At 44.7% G+C, this 22,770-nt stretch overlaps 1 protein-coding gene across 5 annotated transcripts in view; it reads left to right on the forward strand.

Moving 5' to 3' along the window:
* The window catches only part of LOC137759326 (microtubule-associated serine/threonine-protein kinase 4-like), a 206,665-nt gene extending 184,243 nt beyond the window's left edge, over window positions 1-22,422 (forward strand). For 3 of the 5 annotated variants that reach the window (XM_068535437.1, XM_068535440.1, XM_068535439.1), the window contains 6 exons: window positions 2,941-3,141; window positions 5,813-6,042; window positions 6,576-6,698; window positions 13,296-13,432; window positions 15,478-15,659; window positions 16,007-22,422. In XM_068535437.1, coding sequence (XP_068391538.1) covers window positions 2,941-3,141; window positions 5,813-6,042; window positions 6,576-6,698; window positions 13,296-13,432; window positions 15,478-15,659; window positions 16,007-19,890 — 4,757 coding nt within the window. In that variant the 3' untranslated portion in view covers window positions 19,891-22,422. The remainder of the gene's footprint in view (window positions 1-2,940; window positions 3,142-5,812; window positions 6,043-6,575; window positions 6,699-13,295; window positions 13,433-15,477; window positions 15,660-16,006) is intronic. The other 2 variants (XM_068535441.1, XM_068535442.1) reach the window with 1 other exon arrangement.
* The last annotated feature ends 348 nt before the right edge of the window (window positions 22,423-22,770 follow it).

A 22,770-nucleotide genomic window follows, 5' to 3' on the forward strand; every position in this document is an offset into this window, starting at 1 on the left:
TCCAGTATGCTATATTGATAACCATGAGTGATTCCAAGAATTTTCATGAACGTTTTTTTAACTAACTGAATATTCGTGGTGTAATGTTTTCATCTTGTTTTGAATCATTTCAAAATTACAAGTTTTACAGGCTGGGTTTATTTCCGCCTCACTATAAAGTCTGGTTCTGTGGAGCTTTCACATGAGCTTACAGTTGATCGTGGGGAAGAATGCTATTGGGTTTTTTCCTTCTCTCTCTTCACCTCAGTTCTGTTTCCATGTAGGGTAATTCCACTTGTCCTAAATCTAGAGAGCCAAGAGAAGAGCAATGAAGGAGTATTGTAGAAACAAGCTGGTAGTCTAAGATGCCTGACCATTTTTAGTTCATCTTGGTAGTCAGATCAAATGTAGATATGTCAAGTGTTTTATATTTCTGGTTACTAAGTTCTCATCTGTTTCTTAGTTATTATTTACTCTGAATAGAGTTACCTCTACTTCACATTTATTCTTAATATGATGAATTGTTTATGATCTCTTGGTCTCTTCTGCCTACTCACTATCAGAAAGGTAGGAGGTAAAAGGAGGGGAATGGTGTCTAAGCATTTGATTGATTACTTTCACAATTAAAAAAAAAATCTGTCTATATCCTGCTATGCATTATGATTAATAGATTCAAACCACCTTTCTCTCTGTCTCCCCCATCACACACTAAAAATAATCGAAGACCTTGGGGGCCGTACAGAATAGAGAGATGAACTGATTTGCTCACAGCCAAGGGTAATTAGGGAATCTGAAAACCATGACTGTAGTAAAATTAAATTTGTTGATTTTTATATTGCTCCACCATCAAAAAGAAAGAATCCTTGACATTTACAGAACATTAAGGTGACATTATCTACCACTGGCAGAAAAGAAACACACGTTTATATACAGTGCTATGAAATGAGATGGCGGGATGAAATGGCGGAGGCAAGAGGGAGGGATGATAAAAGAGAACATTGAATATTCACACTCTGGCATTTAGGGAAGTGCAGCTTTATACCTGTTTCTTTTTTCATGACTACGATGTATTTGAATCAGTGAAAAGTAAGTCTTGAAGTTTTAGGTGTAGTGCTTGAATGCATCCAACAAATTATTCATTGTGAAGAGATTCAGCTTTTCAGTTCATGCTTGTCAGTGATCCCATCCAAGCCAAATTAGAAAGGAGAAGGGAGTGTGTAACTTACCCCAAAGTAAACTAGACGTTTTTGAGATAAGATTTTTTTGATTTGTGAAGCAGTTTTTGTCAAGTCCCTCAGCAGTTGATTTCTTCATTTAGAGTGAATAGAATAGATTTGCTGTTATGTGGGACTGAGTTTGGCATATAGAAGTAGAAAGGTTGTTGATATTTGCCTTAAGATCGTCTTCCTTAGTAGGTCAGATGGGTGTCACGTGGAAGTTTGTGAGTCTTACCCTGTACCTACAGCACAGTGTAGGTGGCCATGAGCTGTGCTATGCCCAAGCCCACTGTCCCAAGTCCCAGGCTTCCCTTAGCTTGGACCCCACCTGTGGGTCTGTGCCACCTCTGTGAACTAGGACCAAACCTGCCGTGCAATTGAGTGATGTGTATATAGCACTGTAACAGAAATGTTAGTTAAGTCTGATTAAGCCTCTTCTCTAGGCAAAGAATGTCATGGTCAGCACTTTAAAATGTGCTGGTTGGTCTTTCAAAGGATCATTTATAATGGTATTAAATTCTCTGTGTGGATTGTATATCTTAATGTGGTGATAGTGTTGATGATTTTTAAAGCACAGGGGGCTTACAATATAGCGTTTAGAAGGAAAAAGGAGATAAGCATTGTTTTTTTCTAGACAAAGATGTATTATCAGTGATTAAAAAAAGAAAGAAAAAGAACCCAGAAAACTGATAGCCTGTGAAAGAAAGAATAGGGAAAAGGGATGGTCACTTGACTTTTTTCAACATGTCACTTCTGACAAGAGTAAAGAACTTTCTTTACGCTGGGCGTGTGCAATTACCAGACTGGTATCAGTGATTTTCCATTTCTGAATCCTTCTACGTGGTTACATGTTCTCTTATGTTCCTCTGCTGAGGGAAGTCCTAATTTTTTAACTTTAAAAAAAGCCAAAACTCTCCAGTGTATACTGAGGATTAATAAAATTAAAAATAAAGAAGGTGTGATGGTTGGCTTAGAGGGGGACGGATCTTTTCACTTCCAGTAACTTCAGGGCAGATCAGCATTTGGCACTGTCTAGACTAAAGGCAAGAAGATGTAGGGAACCACTGGGTACCATAGTGAAGCATACCCTTTGTCTTGTCCTGTGAAATTCACAAGGAGCTCAGAGTGAAAGCAGGTGTGGGAAGTCAAAGGCGACACTTAGGCACTTTTCTGTAAGTTACAAACCTGAGCCTAAGTGTGAGGTGTGTCCTAGAAAGATGGTAGGAGATGACATGGGCATAAATGTCCATGAAGTGACTAAATGATGTCCACATAGCAAAAACCAATATTAACAGCATTGCTAATGATGATCATTTGTGTCACAGGATGATCATACTATACGGTGGGCGTTGTGTGGTCCATAAGCTGATGTTTGGTTCGTGGCCTTTCATGGCGGGGTCGGGGGGAAGAGTTGTCTCTACTAGGGTTGTAAAAAGACAGATTCTACAAAGTAATTATTCTCCTAGTTAAATGGAGTCAACTGAGAGTTAGTGGACTTGTGTACAAGTAGAACGAAATCTGAATGGACACCTCTTTCATTCTTCCTCCTCCACGTCACTTTTCTCAAACCGGTCACATGATTTTCATGTTTGCCGGACACCACATGGACTCATGAACCACATGGGCATCTGTTTCCCAGCGTTTGTCCTTCCTTCTCTCTCTCTCTCTCTCTCTCTCTCCCCCTCTCCCCACCTCTCCTATCCCAGATTTTCCTGAACATGTTTATCCCTTCTTCTTTGTACAGTTGGCAGTTTTTCAGAGCACTTGGATCAGATAAATGGACGAAGCGAGTGTGTGGACAGTACAGATAATTCCTCAAAGCCCTCCAGTGAACCCGCTTCTCACATGGCTCGGCAGCGATTAGAAAGCACAGAGAAAAAGAAAATCTCGGGGAAAGTCACCAAGTCCCTTTCTGCCAGTGCTCTGTCCCTCATGATCCCAGGAGGTAGAGAGACATCTACTTGCATGAAATTGTGTGATTTGTGCATGTTCACCCCCCGCCCCCAGGTTGCAATGCTGATTGACATACAAGATGGCTTGAAACAGTAGCGGGGGGTGTCCTGGCGCAGCCCTCCAGAGTGTCTCCCCGCAAGACCTCCAGAGCCCCCAGGGGCATATGTGGTTTATTCCTTCTGGCTTCTTTCTGCAGCAGGAGATGAGGCAGGCTCCCTTCCCACAAAGGCTTATTTCTTTTATTTGTTTTCTTTCCTTGTCTCCCACTCCCCCCAAGTTAAGTGATAAATTTCCCTCTTCTGAATAATTTTCCTTCCCTAGACTATGCATCATTTGTATCCTTTACGGAGCTGTTTACAGCACCTGTGCTGGAAAGCTAAGTATAGTTCTTCTCATCTAATTAACGAGGAAATCGACACAGAGAACATAAGTTTTTCGTTTCTGGGGATGCAGAGTCACAGACAGCACTGAAATTACAAGGTTTACCAGCCCTGTCTGTTGGGTTATGCTTCCTCCTACTGGTATTATTTTCTACCCTATATTAAAAAACTGGGCTTAATTGTGGTTTTGTTCAATTGCAGTATGTTTCCACAACCTAGTTTTGCCTCTACTAATCACAAAGTCTACAGTAATTTCACTGGCTGAGATGAAAATATATACCCTGGTGGTTATGACTTATCACTCAAATGACAGTAAGAGAGTGGAAGTGGCAGTCGAATTATATTGCAGATGGCTTGCGTTTGGAAGAATACAGACCATGTATAAAAGGGATTGTTTACATTGTTGAAATTTCAAATTCGTGCAGAAAGAAATTGGGTAAAAACAAAAGCTCCCTGGCGGGTAATGCTCACTGTAGCATATTCTGTTTTCTGGGCAATGTCTGTGTAGCACCATAAAACAAACACCTATCTCCCTAGTTTGAGTGACTATTCATAACCAGCAGGCAATGGCCCCAGTGCAGCTGCAGTCAGGAAGGTAAGTGGGATGTGGTCCAGTCCGCTTTGAGAGCTGATGAGAAAGCCCACATCTTGGTGAATGTAGGTCAGTTATTCAATTTGAGGAGACAAGGTAAAATGTACTGAGGTAAAGGGTCGGGGGCCTGGCTCTTTTAGCAGTTTGGATCTGTGTATCCACTCTATCTTCTTCCTGCCTCTGCATGTGTTGAAGTTCCCTGCCCACCAGTGTGCATCTGTTCGCCTGGCCTTTGGATGAGACAGAGGTAGCCAGGAAGAAAGGGTCAGGATGCCGCATGAAGTCAGAAAGTGAAGGAGCTTGGATAGTGATACATTTAGCTAATTGTTTTCCTTTGGACAGACATAAGAATTAGAGCAAAAGATAGTCTGGATACTTTCAGTTTGCTGTGGCCACGCTGTTACTCACCGCTCCCCGGGAGCCTTCAGTTGCGCTGGGCCTTTGTAGCCTGGCCCTGACTGAGCTCACATTTAAACCTCAGCATCTTTTTGTAGGTTATTCTTTTTCACACTCACACACACACACACACACACACACACAATTTCACATGACCAGTTAGGATCTGTTTAGATTCACATAGGTGAAACAGTGATAAGAACTATAAATTAAAAGTGTGTTTGTTCATAAAACAAGGAAAACAGAATAGTATTGGTGTTGAAGAATATGAAGTGAGTTTTTCTTAAAATTTCTCTATCCACCTGCATTATCCTCTCAGAAACCTTGCTAGAATTACAGGTAATATATGAAGAGAATCAGTTCTAATCATAGCAATAAGGAATGATTCTTTTATAGAGAAGTTAACATTACAGTGTTTTCTTGATCAAAATTGTTTAATCAGTACTAGTTCAGTAATATTACAAAAAAGCAGAGGTAAATTGATGAATTGCTTTCCGGGCCAGGTTTTTTTTGAAAAGAACCACGTTAAAGTTATTTAGGGCAAGATTTGGAGCCTGAGTGTCTTTTACTATAGTCCATACAGCCTTCTCTGTGTGAGGGTATACCTGAAATTTGTGCACCTATGATTTGTTTATTTACTTACTTATTTATTTATTTTGGGGGCTGCGTTGGGTCTTCGCTGCTGCATGCGAGCTTTCTCTAGTTGCAGCGAGTAGGGGCTACTCTTAATTGTGGTGCATGGGCTTCTCATCGTGGTGGCTTTTCTCGTTGCGGAGCACGGGCTTCTAGGCGTGTGGGCTTCAGTAGTTGCAGCATGCGGGCTCAGTAGTTGTGGCTCACGGGCTTAGTTGCTCCGCGGCATGTGGGATCTTCCCGAACCAGGGATCAAACCCTTGTCCCCTGCATTGGCAGGCAGATTCTTAACCACTGCGCCACCAGGGAAGTTCCTGTTTCTTTAATTAAAAGAGAGTGTATTAAAAGATCACAGTCAGGTAGCAGAGAAGTTCTGTGTGTTTTTTAATTTGTGTAGAGAACTAAGAAGTCATAACTTCAGAATGTGAGTTTAAAAGTTAGTTTAAAAAGAGACACTTCTGAAATTTCCTTGACAGGCTTCTGTTTTGAAATCCATGCTAGTTACCAGTATAAATATTTTTATATTATTTCTTCCTTATTAGAAAGGAATGGATTTGTTTTGTGACTGTGCTCCCAATCCCAGCAGGGCTACCTAGTGAGGGCTACCTGCGAGCAGGTTGTGGGACCAGAATGAGCTGTGATGACTGGCTTCTTTGTTGCAGATATGTTTGCTGTTTCTCCACTGGGAAGTCCAATGTCTCCGCATTCTCTGTCCTCGGACCCTTCTTCCTCGAGGGATTCCTCTCCCAGCCGAGATTCCTCAGGCGCTTCTGCCAATCTGCACCAGCCCGTCGTGATCCACAGTTCAGGGAAGAACTATGGTTTCACCATCCGAGCCATCCGGGTGTATGTGGGAGACAGCGACATTTACACAGTGCATCATATCGTTTGGGTAAGACCGACAGTCTCTCTTTCTGGTTAGTTTTTGCTCCCAGCCAAACTGGAGAATAAATATGTCAGCTGAGGCGTAGTTAACAGCAGATGATTTTTTCTGTTAAGCTGGCAATTGGGACCTGTTTCATACGCTTGCCTTTATCTATGTGGTGGGATTGAATTTAGCAAAAGTTAATTCTTTCTCGTAATTCTGTTAGTCTTCATATCTGATTATCCACTCTGCATACCAAGCTGGTAGAAATAGTCAAAGATAGTCCTGTTTTTATCCTTCTTTTCTTAGTTTTTTTCCCTGGCCTTCCTTTTTTTTTTAAGTACTTTCTCAGATCACCTGAAATTGTTTAAGGAACCATAGGAATTACCCTATTTTAGGGTGATGACAGAAAAAGAATAGCAAACCATGTCTTACTGGTTTCCTCTTAGGAGCTCAGGATCATTTGCTGATTAACTCAGAACACTGAGCCACAAGAAACAGTAGGTGTCAGGGTTGTCATTTGTTTGCTAACTAATATATACTCTCCTCTTGGACTTTAGAACGTAGAAGAAGGAAGTCCAGCTTGCCAGGCAGGACTGAAGGCTGGGGATCTGATCACACACGTCAATGGAGAGCCAGTGCATGGACTCGTCCACACAGAAGTTATAGAGCTCCTGCTAAAGGTACTATCTTTTTGATGTCACGGCCATCCAGATGAAGGAGGTAGCCAGAGAGAACTAATACCAAGAGTTCTTTACTCAAGGTCTAGAGTTCTTCTATATGGCACATCCATACACACTCAGTCTCGTCGCTGAGAGAATATTCGGTAGTCTGTTTAATGTAAAGGCAAAAATAACATGAATTTTTTGGTTTTATATCATGAAATACACGTTCGTATATCTGCACAGTCACTTCTTAATTTAATTTTGCTTCTTATCCTAAATTACAAATAGAGTTCTCTTTGTTTATGTACTACACATAGTAAAATCTGTTTGGAAATCGTCCATCCTAAAGGTGATTTTCTTCAGTAAATTTTATTCTATATAGCAGAAGACAAAGTAGTATTAAACTGTGAGGTCAGATCTGAAGGTTGAGTCTGAGAGCCGGGTTTCCTTTTGAAAGGTAGAACTGTGAATATATAACATACACTATAAATGATAGAAATAGGTGGTAATGGAAGAAGGGATTCTAGCGACCATTAGGCCTTTTCCCATTCATACGTACAAATGAATTTGAATGTAGATCAGTTTCTACTTGGAATGTAAGCTGATTCAAGCCAATGGAGTACGAAGATCACAAGAAGCATGAGTATGATAGAGAGAGACAGTCTATACTGATCCTCTCATTTCTTTTGGGTTATTTGCTCTGCCACCTGCTGACTACAGAATATAAAGTTATAGCTCCAGATATGGATCTGGTTAAAACAAAGATAAATTTGAGTTTGATTTTAAGTTTTTTCAAGGAAAGAAGACTATCTGTGATCAAAAATACAGTCTTTAATTGTAGGATTATCTTACAAGTCAACAGATGTTTACGGATGACTTCTTGCTGTGTGAGCACTGGGAGGGGCTGGGCTATAAGGGGCTATCAGAGAGGCGTGGGCCATGACCTCAGATCACCTGCAGCCTATTGAGAGGCACAATATAAACACATATGTGTCATTTAAACAAGGTACATTCAGACTGTGTCTAGAGCACTCGCTCTGAGGCAGGTACCATGGTAGATGTTGGCAACATAGGAATTCAGGTATGGTCCTTGCCCTCGAGGACTATGGGAGACATAGAAGAGGTATGCAAGCAGATAAAGTTCAACTTGATTAACCAGGGCCATAGCGGGGGGAGGAATCCCGTACTTTTGGAGAGAAGATTCTGTGAATGAGGAGAATCATCACGGAGAAGTGACACTGAACTGGAACTTGAAAGAAAATTAGGATTTGGAAGGTAGTGCAGGTAGGTGGGTGTACAAAGCCTTTGAAAAGTAAGTGCAGTTAAATGACTTTTCTTCTTCCTTCTCTCATCCCCCAGCCAACACAAGTGTATTCTTCAAATGATTCAGTGTCTGGCCTAGGTTCCAGGAAGAGTAACAGCATGCATATTCAAAGGTCCATTGTGAAGTGGCAGATTGTAGGAAAGTTATTGCTGTTGATCAGTTCACAGCATTAATGAAACTTTGGTCTTGGCCTCAGTCCCCACTGGAGTTGAGGCCGGGCTTTGCTATCCTCCATACCTACAGGTGGTTCCCCTAACTCTAGTCAACCTTCTCACAAATGCATACTATACTATTGGGCTCCCTGATGGCTTCGTCACTGGCGGACCATCGGGGTAGTAGCTGTATTTTGGTATTCTCAGATGCTTGTTACCCGATGTTTTATACTTGCAAACTACTTCACAAAATCTCATGGCATCCTTAGAAAAAGGTGGAAGAGCCATTACGTAGGGCTGTATGTATATTTAGAGATACATGTGCAATACTTATTTATCTTTCGGATTGTGAACCTAATCAGCGTATCGCGTGTTTCATGGCTGCAGCTTTGGTCTCACTTACCCTCACAACTTCAAAATGAGCCTGCTATGGAAGCACTGACTTACACGCACAAGGAAATAGAAAGTCACGGTCATCCGGTTCAGTTCCCCAGAGCTCTGTGAATCCCTGTAAATGTGCTCCTTCAGCATCGCCTTAAACCTCTCCTGCCACAAGGAGTTAATCGCCTCCATCCAGCTTGCAAGTAGCTTGTTAAAAAAGAACTTTGTCAAAGCGCTGAAATCTCTCTCCAGCCACTGTAGTGAGGGGTGGAGGCCACATGGACCCAGTCATATCCCCTGCTCACATAATTACCTGCCCAGTGTAGCCTCCCTAATCCAGAAAACTCTCTGTTCAACCAGGTTGCTTTCTTAGGACAGCGTTAGTTTAAATCCCCAATCGTAAGAGAAGCCCTAAAATATCACCAGCCCCTGCCTCAAAATTTCCTTTCCCTGAACTCTGGAGAACCTCTGGAAACTAAAATGGGGACCATCAAATAGCATCATTATTACCATCTTCACATATTAGCTGGGCCCCCAAAATGTGCAAAAGTGTGCGAGGTACCGAAGAGTCACACAACAAATGACACATATGAATAATAGGTAATCGAGAGCCTTTACATGAATAAACTCAGGTAATCCTCATACCTTGTGCATAGGTGCTATAAATATAGATGTCCCCATTTTACAGATAAAGAAATTAAAACAGGGAGAAGTTAGCAAAGCAGCCAAGGTTATCTGCTAGGAAAGAGCAGACGAGGATTTGCATCTCGGCAATGCAGCTCCAGAGCCTGTGCTTTCAACCAGCACACCACTGTGCTCTGTACATGAAGCCTTCTGATTGCCAGTAACTTACAGTCCAATGTTCACAGGGGAAACAGTGGCAATACTAGGCTATAATCAGAGTGTCAGACAAAAGGAACAAACTGTAAATATGGCCCAAGTTCTAAAGGAGAGAGAGCTTTCCACCAGGGTGGGCAGGGGTGAAGAGTTGGGGGTTTTCTGTGCAGGGCTGTGAAGGATGGGTGGACATTTAGCGTATGGGAAGGGAGCGCAGGCCCTTCTAGGCAAAATAAAGAAGATGCTTAAAACCACAAGGACAGGAAGCTCAAAGTGCTTGAGGTGCATGAGTAAACCAGTGTGGCTGGAGCCTGAGTTCATAGCATCTGGGATGAAGTGTGCAAGATGGCTGGGGCTGGATCATGGAGGGTTGAGTCAGGGCAAGGACGCACGTATGCAGGAAGAGTGCTGTTCCCCATGTGCGTCTTGCAGAGAAAGAAATGTAAAAACAGTCTAGCTCAGTGAAGTACCCAAGGCCAACTGATAAACTAATGTGGAGTCAGACTGAGAGAAGAGGCTGGATAGCCTGACTTCTGCTTTTGTATTCAGTTCAGCCAGCTTAAAATAATTTCCCTCCCACCGTGCACTAATCACACAAGTAGTTTAAAGTAAAACTTAACTAGTAGAACATTTAACAGTCTTCTGGCCCGATTTCATTGTTGTTATTTTTTAAAACAGTGCCGCAGAATTTCCCTAATAAGAGACTGCGTCTTCTTCAAAAGAATTTGTTGAGGTCAGTGGACCCGGTAAAACACAGTGTGCCGAGTTCTGGCAGCACTTGCTATAGCCGATGGATCCACCAGATGGCAGGCTTCACAATTCTCACCTATTCTCCATAAAATTATAATATTTTTCAGTCATTTACTTACCATTTTTGTAATCATTAACGTTTCCAACCAAATGTTTGCACTCTGCATTTTTTGTGTCTGTATTTCCCCTTAGGGGAGTTATCTCTTTGTGTATTTTCATAAGTCAAGTGAACTGTCGTCTGGAACAGCCATATGTAGGAACAAAAAAAGAAAACTGGGTTTGGTTTTGTAGTGGAAAGGGACTTTTGTACAGAACTTAATGACGTGCTCTGATTCAGCAAACCCTGGTCATAACTTTTCTGGTGAGGAATGTTCAGCATTTATATTATATTTTTTTCATATAATGTTGATGATATTTTTATATTTTTAAAATTTTTTCTTGACAGTCTGATACATTGATCATTCCTTATACGGATCCAGTGCCTCGTTCCCTCACCACCACTCATTAAGTACAAGCTGTGCACTCTGCTGGGAGCAAGAGGTGGAAGGGATCAGGGCGTGCCCTGCCCATGAGGAGTGGGCAGTGTGCGGTGAGGGGCGGGAGAGCCAGGTTTGGGCTCTCCCACTGGGCTCTGTGGCCTTGGGAAAGAAGAATCTCAGTATCTCTGAATCTGTTTTCCTTACCTCTAGTCGAAGAATAATAATCCCTTCCTACCTCATAGGGTTTAAAAAAAAAACCAAAAAACCCTCATGACTTGGTTGTGAAAATAAAGTAAGAGAATATATGTGAAAAGTGCTTTAATATTCACAATGTGCTTTTAAAATGCTCAGTGGCATTGTGAGCCTCTTACAGGTAAAGATATAAAAGTCAGTGCTGAATTGTGTTAGAAGGGGTGGAAGTGGATTCAAGCTTAGATGGCTCATGGGCTCTAGCAGCCCCAGTGATCATTGTGGCTCTGTGTCCACTCTGTATATGATGCAGAAAAGGACGGAAGGAACTTCAATGAAAGCTGAACTCCCATAATGTTTCTTGCCCCTTTCCTTCCCCTAAGACATGCAGGAAAAACTAAAACTTTAGCCTGGCCTCACTCAGTTAGCCTGGCCTCACTCAATTTGTAAAGAGAAAATCCCATACCAAACAACCTTCAATGGTAGGCCTTTCATACTTAAAAGTTGAATTTTCAGTTTAAAGAATAAATTGAATGTCAGTCTCTACTATCAGGTTAAGGTTTATTTTTAAAGTTTTGGCATTTGCATATAAAACACGTAATTTATTCTTTCAGAATGAAGAAAAAGTTTTTCTCTTGTTCAAGTTCAAATCTCATTTCCCTAAAATATTTGTTTACAATTTGACATTAAGTATGGGATTATGTGTTCTTAAATATATAAAGAACTCTAAAATCAATAATACTAAGACTTTCTGATACAAAATTGGATGTAAGACATGAACAAATCGTTCTCTAAAGAAATAGAAATGATCGAAAATAAATGAGTCAAAGTCCAGCTTTGTTAATAGCCAAAGAACAAAGATTAAAACTTGATATAACTTTTTCCTGTAAAATCGGTAATCTGTTTAATGTTAATACTCAGTTCTGACAAGCCCGTTCTAAGGCTGCTGCTTGTGCACTGCTGGCAAGAGCATGAGGTGACATAACCCTTCTGGAAATTAGTGTATCACCAGGCACCAACAGTCGCTAAGAAGTCCACCTAGACCCTTTGCTACGTGTATTGGGTCTAATTAGGTAATCTAAGGGAAATGTCAGAGGCTCGGACAGCAATTTAGAGGTAAAGGTATTTATTTCAACCCTTACAAGAATTGCAAAATAGAAAACAATAGCTGTAGGGAAATAGTTAAATTATGATTCACCCATCTCATGGAATATTTTTAAATAGCCAGTAAAAATCACGTTCTTAAGGAATATTCAATGACGAAGGGCAAGTTTTTCAAAGTTAGGAAATGTGAACAAAAAACCTAAAACTAAATATGAGATATTTAATTAAGATTTAAATTATTTATCAAGTGTGTCTCTATATATACATACTTTATACATGCCTGATAAGCGACCAGCAGGAAATATACAGAAATGTTACTGACGTTAGCTGGGCGGTAGGCCCCTCAATGATTTTTTTATATATATATATGCTTTACTCTTTTCTTCTTATAATGGCATGTATTATTTCCCAAGTTGGGAGGCGAGGTGGATGTTGATATTAAAACAATCTCTGTTTTTTCAGTCCCCAGCCCCCATCATACTCAACTCCCCATCTCTTAATACCACTTAGAGCTGAGTTGCTAGGCATCTTCCAGGCATAGGCCTTTTAAAAGGCCCTTCTCCATATGCTTCTTGTCTTTTTAAGGTAATCCGGGCCATCTGTGACTCTGAAAGGACATGTTTGTCTCCTGGTTATGGTTATTAAGAAATTCAAGAAGAGGTCATTGATACGGGAGTGAAGGGGGAGGGTCCTGCCCACTTGCCCAGGGTACACCTCAGCCTGCCCTCTGACTCTGCTCTCAAATCCATCCCCAGGGCCTGCCCAGCCGGCCCCTGTCCCAGGTTCAAGTGGAAGGGCACAGAAACCCACCAGGAATGACCTCACCTGGCAAAACAGAGGCTGTTTCATACCTGCTGGCATAAACTTTCCAGCTCTGCATGCTGACAGGTTTTCTGGTGATAGAAAAGGAACCTTTAAAAATAATTTAAAATAGAAGTCTCATTCAGTTTTGCTGCTTTATGATTTTTTTTGTGATTTCTAGAGAGCCCCTGGGCATCTTTATACTTAATACGTATGGATGAGGATAACCGTTATTTATATAGTCCTTTCCATGTGTCACCCTCAGTGCTAAAGGCTTTACAGACTTTATCGCCTTGATCTTCAGACGAGCCCTATGAGATAGCTGTGACTCTCCTGTTAGATGGAAAGCAAGTGCTCAGGTCACAGGCTCAGATTTGAACTCAGCTCTGTGGAGTTCCAGATCCCACCCTCTTAAGGAAACCTCACAGTTTTTTTCCACCGAGTTTGTCAGGACTTCACTGCTTGAAGGGTCATTGACACATGGAAGCCTTTTGTATGTCCGTCCTTATGCATCCTTCTTTGTCTTTGGCTCTCCTATCTCTGTTCTGGTCTTGTTTCATCACAGCATTTCGCTTTAATACCACATCATTTTTTATAGAGTGGAAATAAGGTGTCGATCACGACCACCCCATTTGAAAACACATCAATCAAAACGGGACCAGCCAGGAGAAACAGCTATAAGAGCCGGATGGTGAGGCGGAGCAAGAAATGTAAGAAGAAGGAAAGTCTAGAAAGGTGAGTTAGAGCGTCCCCTTCATGGGTTTGGTGCATTCCCACACTGAGGGAAATTTACTCCTTACTTAATTTAAATGCATGCATATGAGAAGGATCTATTTCTCTGTGAGAAATGTTGCCCCGTGGCTCACATGTATTTATACATTAGAGTTTATATTCCTTCGTAACAGCATTATTTTTCATAGTGAAAAGACTTACGTAGTTACACTGTAGAAGAATTTATATTGCTTCTTCTCATGTGTGAGAACCATGAAAAGCCCTTTGCCTTTTCTTAAGCCTCTAGACTTCATTTCAGTTGAGTTGGATGTGAGGAACTGAAACTTCAGGCAGTTTTTAGCATTATATCTATATTTAATAATGTCCTTTACATTATCTAGAAACAAACAGTTGCTATTTTTTAATGCCAGATATTTGAAGATAACTAGATCTTTAAAGCATCCAAATAAGCCTAGAAATAAAAAGGCTTTGTTTTACTGACTGAAAGCCTAACTTGGCTACACGTTTGCACTGTGAGAGGTACCGTGAGTACCATTTTGTGCCCCGTGCAGGCACTGGCAAGGTGTGTGTGTGTGAGTTTCTGGTGAGGGTTTCTGGTGAGGGTATTTCTTGCCAGGCAGTTGTCTAGATGTGCTCCCTGCACGATGCCACAGCAACCCTACTTTACCCACTTGGATTTGGTGTGTTGGATCACATTATGAGGATTTTTGATGATAGAAAAGAAAAATAAGCAAATGAAAAAGGAATGATTATTGACTCTAGGAAAGACAAAGTTATACAAGGAAGGAAAATAGAATTATGGCCAAGCTGTGAACAGTATTTATCATGTAAAATAAAGAAAACACCAGCCTTTTTTTTCTAACCAAAAATTTTTGGTTTAGCTATACTAGGAGGAACAGAAACAGGGAAGTGTTTTCGGTTAGAAGGTGGAAACGGTTGTATAAGAGCTTAATTCTCATTTTTTGTGGTAGGAAATCAACGGATAATTTCTAAAATCGAAAAACTAAAAAAACAGCATAAGCACATTTCATAACAATATGCAGACAAATAGGAGAAGAAACAGCTAAAAGACTAGAAAGTGGTTTCTCTAGGGGATTGGGAAAAAGGCAGAGCAGGGAGTTGCTATTTTTCATTACAAACTATTTGACTTTTTAACCCAAGTACATGTATTACTGTGATTAAAATTACACACACACACACACACACACACACACACACATACACATTCTGAGATCCTCCTTTTTTTTTTCATGTGAGCTTTATATTTTAATTGTGGTTTAGGTCATATAGAACACACTTGCTTCAAGGGGTAGCAGAGTGTAAACTACCTGGGGGTGAAGGGACTCTGTACAGCCACCTGCACTTCGAAGCCACCTGAAGCTGTGCTTTTAGCTTTCAGATGTGCTCGTTGGACACTAACTACACATTTGCTTGTGCTGCAGCGTGGTGTCTCCTGCCCTGCTGATGTGATAAGCTTCATTTCACCTTGCTCAGTTTTTCTATGTAAATGTACAGCCTGCACAGTCATTAGGAATATTCAAGAGCTCACAATGGAATAAGCACAGCAAACAGCCCCTCAGAGATAAAGCCTCTACCCAGTGTATCACCATCAAAGAATTCTGTATCCAAGATGATGATTTTTCTTCCAGGGATTTACTTTTTATTATCTCTTAATTAATTAAATTGTGTCAGTGTGTTTGGGGCTATGTACTCAGAAGCTTTCAGGCAAAAAACAGTGTCCTCAAAAACCTGACATATAAATAAATGAATGTATATTTATTATATATTTTTCCTATTTTCACAACTCTTCTTAAAGTGCTTAAAATTAAGAGAAGAGAGCTTCCATTGTGTATTATCAAAACCTCTTCCTTTCTAAGTCATAAAAAAGTTCTGAATATAAAAGTGGGATCCTTCTCTTGAAAAGGATCTGCCATCATCCTATCACCGTCTCTGGCACAGAGGCGTGTACTGAATGCACTGGTGCTATGGGGTAGGAGGAGTGGTTCTGAATGTAGAATCTGATCAGTTTTCTCCTGTTTTCACTCTAGGAGAAGATCCCTTTTCAAAAAACTAGCCAAGCAGCCTTCTCCTTTACTCCACACCAGCCGAAGTTTCTCCTGCTTGAACAGATCCCTGTCATCAGGGGAGAGCCTCCCGGGGTCCCCCACTCACAGCTCGTCTCCCCGATCTCCTACTCCCAGCTACCGCTCCACCCCCGACTTCCCATCAGGTGAGTGAGTCTCCTTGCCTCTCAAGAGTTGAGGGGTCACCATCTGAGATCCTGGAAGAGAGGCTTATTCCTGCTTAAGGAAAGAAGGTTGAGGATGTAATTGACAGAGATCAGGATTTATAGGAAGGTCAGAAGATACAGCTGTTGGGTCCATTAAAAAAGACGGGAAGTACGGGGTTAACCCTTGGTGTGGGGAGGTTTATCTGAAAAGCATTTATTCACTAGACGTAGATGCTGAGACAATTTGCTGACCTTTACCTGACCTTATCTAAAACAGCTAGGTCTGGAAGCATGGAAAGAAAAGGAAAAGTGGCCGTTGCTCACAGCATCCTGTTTTCCACCCACAGGTACTAACTCCTCCCAGAGCAGCTCCCCAAGCTCTAGTGCCCCCAACTCCCCGGCGGGGTCAGGACACATCCGGCCCAGCACTCTCCACGGTCTGGCCCCCAAACTCAGCGGGCAGCGATACCGGTCAGGAAGACGTAAGTCAGCGGGCAGCATCCCGCTCTCCCCGCTGGCCCGGACGCCCTCTCCAACTCCACAGCCCCCCTCCCCTCAGCGGTCACCGTCCCCTCTGCTGGGACATTCACTTGGCAACTCCAAGATCTCTCAAGCCTTTCCCAGCAAAATGCACTCCCCCCCGACCATCGTCAGACACATCGTGAGGCCCAAGAGCGCAGAGCCCCCGCGGTCCCCGCTGCTCAAGCGCGTGCAGTCGGAGGAGAAGCTCTCTCCCTCCTACGGCAGTGACAAGAAGCACCTGTGCTCCCGCAAGCACAGCCTGGAGGTCACCCAGGAGGAGGTGCAGCGGGAGCAGTCCCAGCGGGAGGTGACCTTGCAGAGCCTGGAGGAGAACGTGTGCGACGCGCCTGCCCTCAGCCGGGCCAGGCCCGTGGAGCAAGGCTGCCTGAAACGCCCTGTGTCCCGGAAGCTGGGCCGACAGGAGTCTGTGGACGAGCTGGACCGAGAGAAGCTGAAGGCCAAGGTGGTGGTGAAGAAACCCGACGGGCTCCCGGAGAAACAGGAATCCCGCCAGAAACCCCATGGACTTGGCAATGATGTGGAAAACCTCTCTGCTTTTAGGCTAGAAGAGAGAGAGAAGAAAATCTATCCAAAGGCTTCGGAAAGGTCAAATCATTTTGAAAACAAAGCAGCCGTGCAGGAGGCCCAGGCCCTGGGCAGCCTGCTGAAAGATGCTCTCCACAAGCACGCCAGTGTGCGGGCCAGCGAGGCCGTCACCTCGGAGGGGGCGGCAGCTCCCAGGGACCACAGCCAGGGCACCGGTGACCTCAAACGCGCCTCGGCTCACAGCACCCTCCAAGACGGCCTCTGTCACGCCACCCACAGGGCCACCTCCGGGAAGGGCGACTACACAGAGAAGGCCCCGCAGGCCAAGGAGGGTCCCCGGTGTGAGAAGTTAGACAGCAAGCTGGCCAACATCGATTACCTCCGAAAGAAGATGTCCCTTGAAGACAAAGATGATGGCCTCTGCCCTGTGCTCAAGCCCAAGATGACACCTGGTGCCCAGGAGGGCCTGCCGGGGAACGCGGGCCGACCGGCCGGAGGGCAGCAGGAGGCCCAGCCGGCCTCCGAGAGCCGCGCGCCATTCATCAGCGGCCACGTGGCTCAGCTCAGCACCGTCTCCTTTGTCCCTCTCAAGGCCCTTTCTGGCCGGGTGGACAGCGGAGCGGAGAAGCCGGGCTTGGCTGCTCCAGAGTCGCCTGTCCGGAAAAGCCCCTCCGAGTATAAGCTGGAAGGGAGGTCTGTGTCATGCCTGAAGCCCATTGAGGGCACTTTGGACATTGCTCTTCTGTCTGGACCGCAGGCCTCCAAGACGGAGCTGCCTTCACCAGAGCCTGCCCAGAGCCCCAGCCCAGGCAGTGACGTAGGGCCCCCGGTGCCACAGGCTCCCGCCGGCAGCGTGGGGAGGAAGGGTGAAACTGCGGGTCAGAGGGAGTCCTCCCCTGCCAGCTTCAAGGTGAACAAATCCTACCTGCTCGGGCCTCGGTTCCCACCACCCAGCCGGGGTCTGCAGGGCTCACCGGCGGCACCGCTGCCTGACGCAGAGCTGAAGCTGGACAGGAAGATTTCCCACGCAGCCAGGACCCCGGCGACCATCGTGGAAAGCCACCCCCAGCGGGGAGAGGGCAGCCCCAGCCAACAGCAAGACCACAGCCCCGACGTTAGGCTCCTTCCCCTCCTGGGGCAGAGCCTCCAAGGTGCTGAGCCGTCTAGATTGCACAGCCCGCTCCCACCTGAAGGTGCCCCCTTGAGGGAGAAGCCGAGCGGGAGGGAGTCGTCCGAAAGGGTCCCTTCCACAGCCAGAAGTGAGCGGTTGGCTTTGAGGGCCGACATCCGCAGAGACCCCTCCAAGGAGCTGTATCCACTAGAAGCTGCTAAAACCAGTGACACCTCCAAAACCCTCCCCGCTGTGGGGAGGACCCGCCCAGATGTCTCCACCCAGACCCAGGCCTTGGAGAAAGCATGCGGGCCTTGTGGGAGAGCAAACCCCAAAGACGGCCGAGATGAGGTGAGGCCACTGGCCAGAGAAGAGCCCTCTTTGCACTCTGCAGCGGCTCCTTGTGAGAGGGAGCTGGGCAAGGGAAGGAGTGGCCCGGAATCTAAGCCGGCATCCGCTCCTGCCAGGTGGTCTCTGGAGCCACGCGGGACAGAGAGTGGGAAGAGTGAAAAGCTCTCCAGTGTCCGATCTGTGCAGAAAGATGGTCCCAAGGAACCAGAAAGGAAAGAACAGCCCCTGCAGAAGCATCTCACCAGTAGCTCTCAGCCCCTGCCCACCACCAAAGAGCTCCCTGGCCTGGCCACTCAGCAGCATTACATTCAGCAAAGCTACCCTGCTGGCTCTCTGCCTGGGGGCAAGCCCTGCACTACAGACTCAAGCCTGGGCCTCCAGGACCCTCCCAAGCCCGCTGCTGTGCTCTGTGAAAGCAGCAGCCGCAAGCCCAGGTCTGGCCCCGACACAGACCCTCCAAAGTCTAAGCACCCAGACCGGCCCCTCTCCTCCCAGAAGCTGAGCGTTGAGGCTGCAGTGGGCAAACAGCCTGGTGCTCAGCCCCCCGGCAAAGAGGGGAAGGGCAGCAGTAAGGGTGTGTCAGAGGAGTTCCCTGCCCTCCCAGGTCCCCAGAACACAGCCCGCGACGTGATTGGCCAGGGGGCAAGTGGGCCCTCGGTCCCCCTACACACGGAATGGGGTCCTCTAGACACCAAGCTGAGACCCACCAGCAGTGGGCATCCCCCAGAGGCGCTGGAGAAGCCCGCACATCCACCGCGGCAAGGACCCCCAGGGGTCAGTGAGTCGGTGGACCAGAAACTTCCCACTGTCGGGGAAAGGCAAAACCCATCTCCAAAGGCCCCCAAACCATCCACTGTGAAAGATTATCCCCCTCTGTGCAAACAGACAGACAGGAGCCTGAGTCCGCTGGCTGCCAGCGCTGACGCCGGGAAGTCTGAAGGCAAGAAATGCACCGAAGCACTTTACTCCCCTGTGGACAGCGGGAAGCCGGGGGCCAGCCTTTCCCCGGCGCAAGGTGAGGCTGGGCCCAAGGGCACGGAGAGGCCGGCAGCAGCCGCCGGGAAGAGCTGGCCGGAGGCCAAGGGGAAAGGGCCCGGTTCCCAGAAGCCACTGACGGAGGCGGACAAGCCCAGCGGCATGAAACGGTCGCCCTCGGCCACGGCGCAGAGCTCTTTCCGCTGCGCTGCCCTCCCCGAGAAGTCTCTGAGCTACTCCTCTGGCTTTCCCGAGGCCAGATCAGTAGCTCCAGAGACTTCTACAACCTGCAGCGACATCTTCTCTGCCAAGGCCGGCAGGGCCACAGCTGAGCCCCCAGCCTCCAGCGGCAGGGACCACCGGAAGCCCCTGCCTGGGGGGGATGGCAGAACCCAAATGACAAAGAGCGACTCCTTGCCATCCTTCCGCAGCTCAGCCATCACTCTGGAGTCCTATCACCCCAACCCAGGCGTGGGGGAGGGCGCCAGCCACCGGGACAGGGCCCTCTCAGGAACAGCCACCGCAGGAGAAACCAAAGGGAAAGAGCCAGCCCCCGCCCAGCCAGCTCAGACTAGGAAGCAGAATGTGGTCCGAGAGGTGACCAAGCCGTTGCCCGCTCCCAGCACGGAACGCCCCATCGCCCTTCCTTCTGAGAAGGACTCCGGGGTGCGACAGAGGCGGGGGAAAGAGAGTTTGCGCGGCAGCCCACACAAAAAGGCCTTGTGATGGGGCAGGCCCCCGGCGGGACTGGGGGACCCAGCCTGCGTGTGTAACTGCATCTTGACTACCTTGGAAACCAGCACTGTGGGAACCCCCCCAGGCAGAGCCTGGAGCCTCACCGAAGAAGGGGGAGAGAAGAGACAGGAAAAGAAGGGACCTTCTTCCAAATGCCTTCCCAATTGGAACCGGTAAACTGTTACCAGATAGTGTTTGTACAAAAAAATAAAAATAAAAAAACAAAAAATCTTTTCGGTTGAGGTTGAGGATTGTTGAGGAAAGAGATTTTCTCTGTAAATACCTAGCAATGTGTTTGGTTGGGGATATAGAGTCGATACTTTGCTGCTGATGGCGTCATTTACCACAACTTTTTTTTTTTAATAAGATTTTTGCTCTACCATTGATCATAATGCAGTAATGAAGCAAAATGGTTAAACCTGGGTATATGTAAAAGTATAGATACACCCATATTCGTGTATATACACATCCACCCACGTGTTTTGGTCTGTGGTTGAAAAGAATATTTCAAGGCTACATTTTTCTACGTTAAAACATTCTAAGTCGAGCTGAAGGTGAAAGAAAGCCCAAAATACACTACAGATTGTAAGCTTTCATGTGTATTTTTAACCAGTGATTTTGATAGTACTGTATCTGGCTACCTATACTTCCAGATCTAAAGAACTGCTCGAATCACTGCATTTGGAATCCTCCTCCATCAGAAATGGCCACAACAGATGGAGCTAGCCATTTTCATTTCACGGTCATCCTAATAGCCATTTTGATGCTGGGTCCAGCTGTCTGAAAGGCCAGTTGTCCTTGTGTGTGGGTGTGTATGTCGACTCCTCACCATAGGTAGAGCGGGGGCTATAGACACATGTCGACTTTATTTCTGTTCTTTTGCTTTCCCTTTCTGTTCTCTCGCTTCTCCTTTTCATGCTCTTAAACTCAGGCCTTTATGCTATGAGTCACTAGTCTAAGAAGCACACATTTTATAGTAGTTCTGCACCAGCCCTGCTGTTGAACATAAAGGAAAGTTGCTGGCCGCACACAAATCTGCTAGTACTTAGGCTGAGTAATAAGCATCAGGCATTGGAAGAGGTTTTCAGTTTGCTTTTTTGAGGAAAAGTCGGGGGACTGGGTGGGGTTGTGGATTTTGGCATCATAGCATATATTTTAAGGAATAATCAGGACATCAGATACATTTTAATACATAGCTGGGGCCTTATGTTGTAGATGAAGCTTGCTGTTTTTAGCAAGTTCCTGGGTTTCACATTCATTTCTGATGCATCAAGTAGCTCCATACATTTCATAACATGATCTCTTTATTTGTATGCAAAAAAAAAAACACTGTATTAATAAAGAGCAGCATTTTTGTAACAAAAAGACTTGTTGGAGCTATTTGGTGCTTGAATGTGACTGTCCTTTTTACTTTTGCTAAGCCTTATTTAAATTTTGTATACCATGGAATATGTAGAATTTGTCCAATCATTTTAGTGCTGAGGGGGTCTTTCTGTTTGTTTTTTGTTGCAGTTTTCCTTCCTGGTGGATTGTTTTATATTGTAAGACAGCACTTGCTGACATAAGTACTAAGGCACTAAGAGAAAATACACACAGATAAGTATTTATAAGATGCTTGGGATCCGTAGCAGGATTTTTTGTTTTGTAAGAGAAAAAAAAAAAAAAAAAAAATCACCAAGAAATACTAATCCAGCACCCAACCCCCCTCGGGGATGTCTTAGTATCTTCAGGCTATAAAATTGTTCACCTAAGCACAGCTTCATCTTACAGCCCTGTGGATTATAAATCATTCAGTGAGGCTGTAAACTCCGCTCCAAAAACAAAGGCGTAACTTAAACTGCTCGGTTGTCCTTCATTGTAAAATGAGTTGGCAATGGCAAAAAAAAAAAAGAAAAAAGTCTCCTCCTTGCTCCGAATTTTTTTCCCATGAGGTTTTAGCCATTCCCCATCACTATGTTGTGAATTGTAGAAGAAACAAATATGTTGAAAGATCTTGAATGTGTTTCAAAAATGGTCTCAACATTTATAATTCATATGTGCATTTGGTGGTTGTCATAACCCGATCCTTCTGCACCCAGACATCTAGACAGGCCTATCGGGGAGGTAGTTTATGGTTTACAACCTTTGCTTTTTAACTGTCTACTTTCCTTTAAAGCACAACTAGCTGCTTGTTTACAAATGATATTTTTTAATGTATATTTTGTATAGTGTATTATCATTTTTGCCAAATATGTTTTTGCATTTTGGATGGCTACAGAGTACCTAAGGTTGCATTCATGTAATACCTGTTTGTTGTTGTAAACCTCTCCAGTCAGCTGGTAGGAATTCTCCTGTGTTCTATTTGGTCGGTCTCCTGTGATTGTAAGACGTGCTCCTCGGTAGTATTCCCAGCTGTAGATTTACCAGCTTAAAAGTTTGTTAGGATCTGTGCAATAAAGTGTTTGCAGTCTTATTTTCTCTAAGAAATTCCCTATGGATGTCATAATTGTTGTATATTGAACAAATATTTATACTTATGCAGTTGCATAACATTGAAATAAAAATTTAGCATGAAAAGATCATGACTATTAAGTTTTTTCCCATATACACACATACATAGCATCTCTACAACATTACTGAATGTAGCTCTCTCTTACGGAAAGGATGGTTTTCTGCAGATTCCTTTTGGTGAGTGGAATGGTTTGCTAATTTTTTTTAACCCACACGAACATGTTCCATTCTTTGAGATTAAGTCTTCCTTTAACTCCTTCCTCTGTTTTCTACCAACCATCTTCCTTTCCTGCAGAACTTACCAACTTTCACATCATGCTCACCATCTTCCCTGCAGTCTCAGGAAGAAGTGTCCTTTCTGCATGACTCCACCTACTTCAA

Source organism: Eschrichtius robustus, chromosome 2, assembly GCF_028021215.1.
Source record: "Eschrichtius robustus isolate mEscRob2 chromosome 2, mEscRob2.pri, whole genome shotgun sequence".
Classification (NCBI taxonomy): Eukaryota; Metazoa; Chordata; class Mammalia; order Artiodactyla; family Eschrichtiidae; genus Eschrichtius; species Eschrichtius robustus.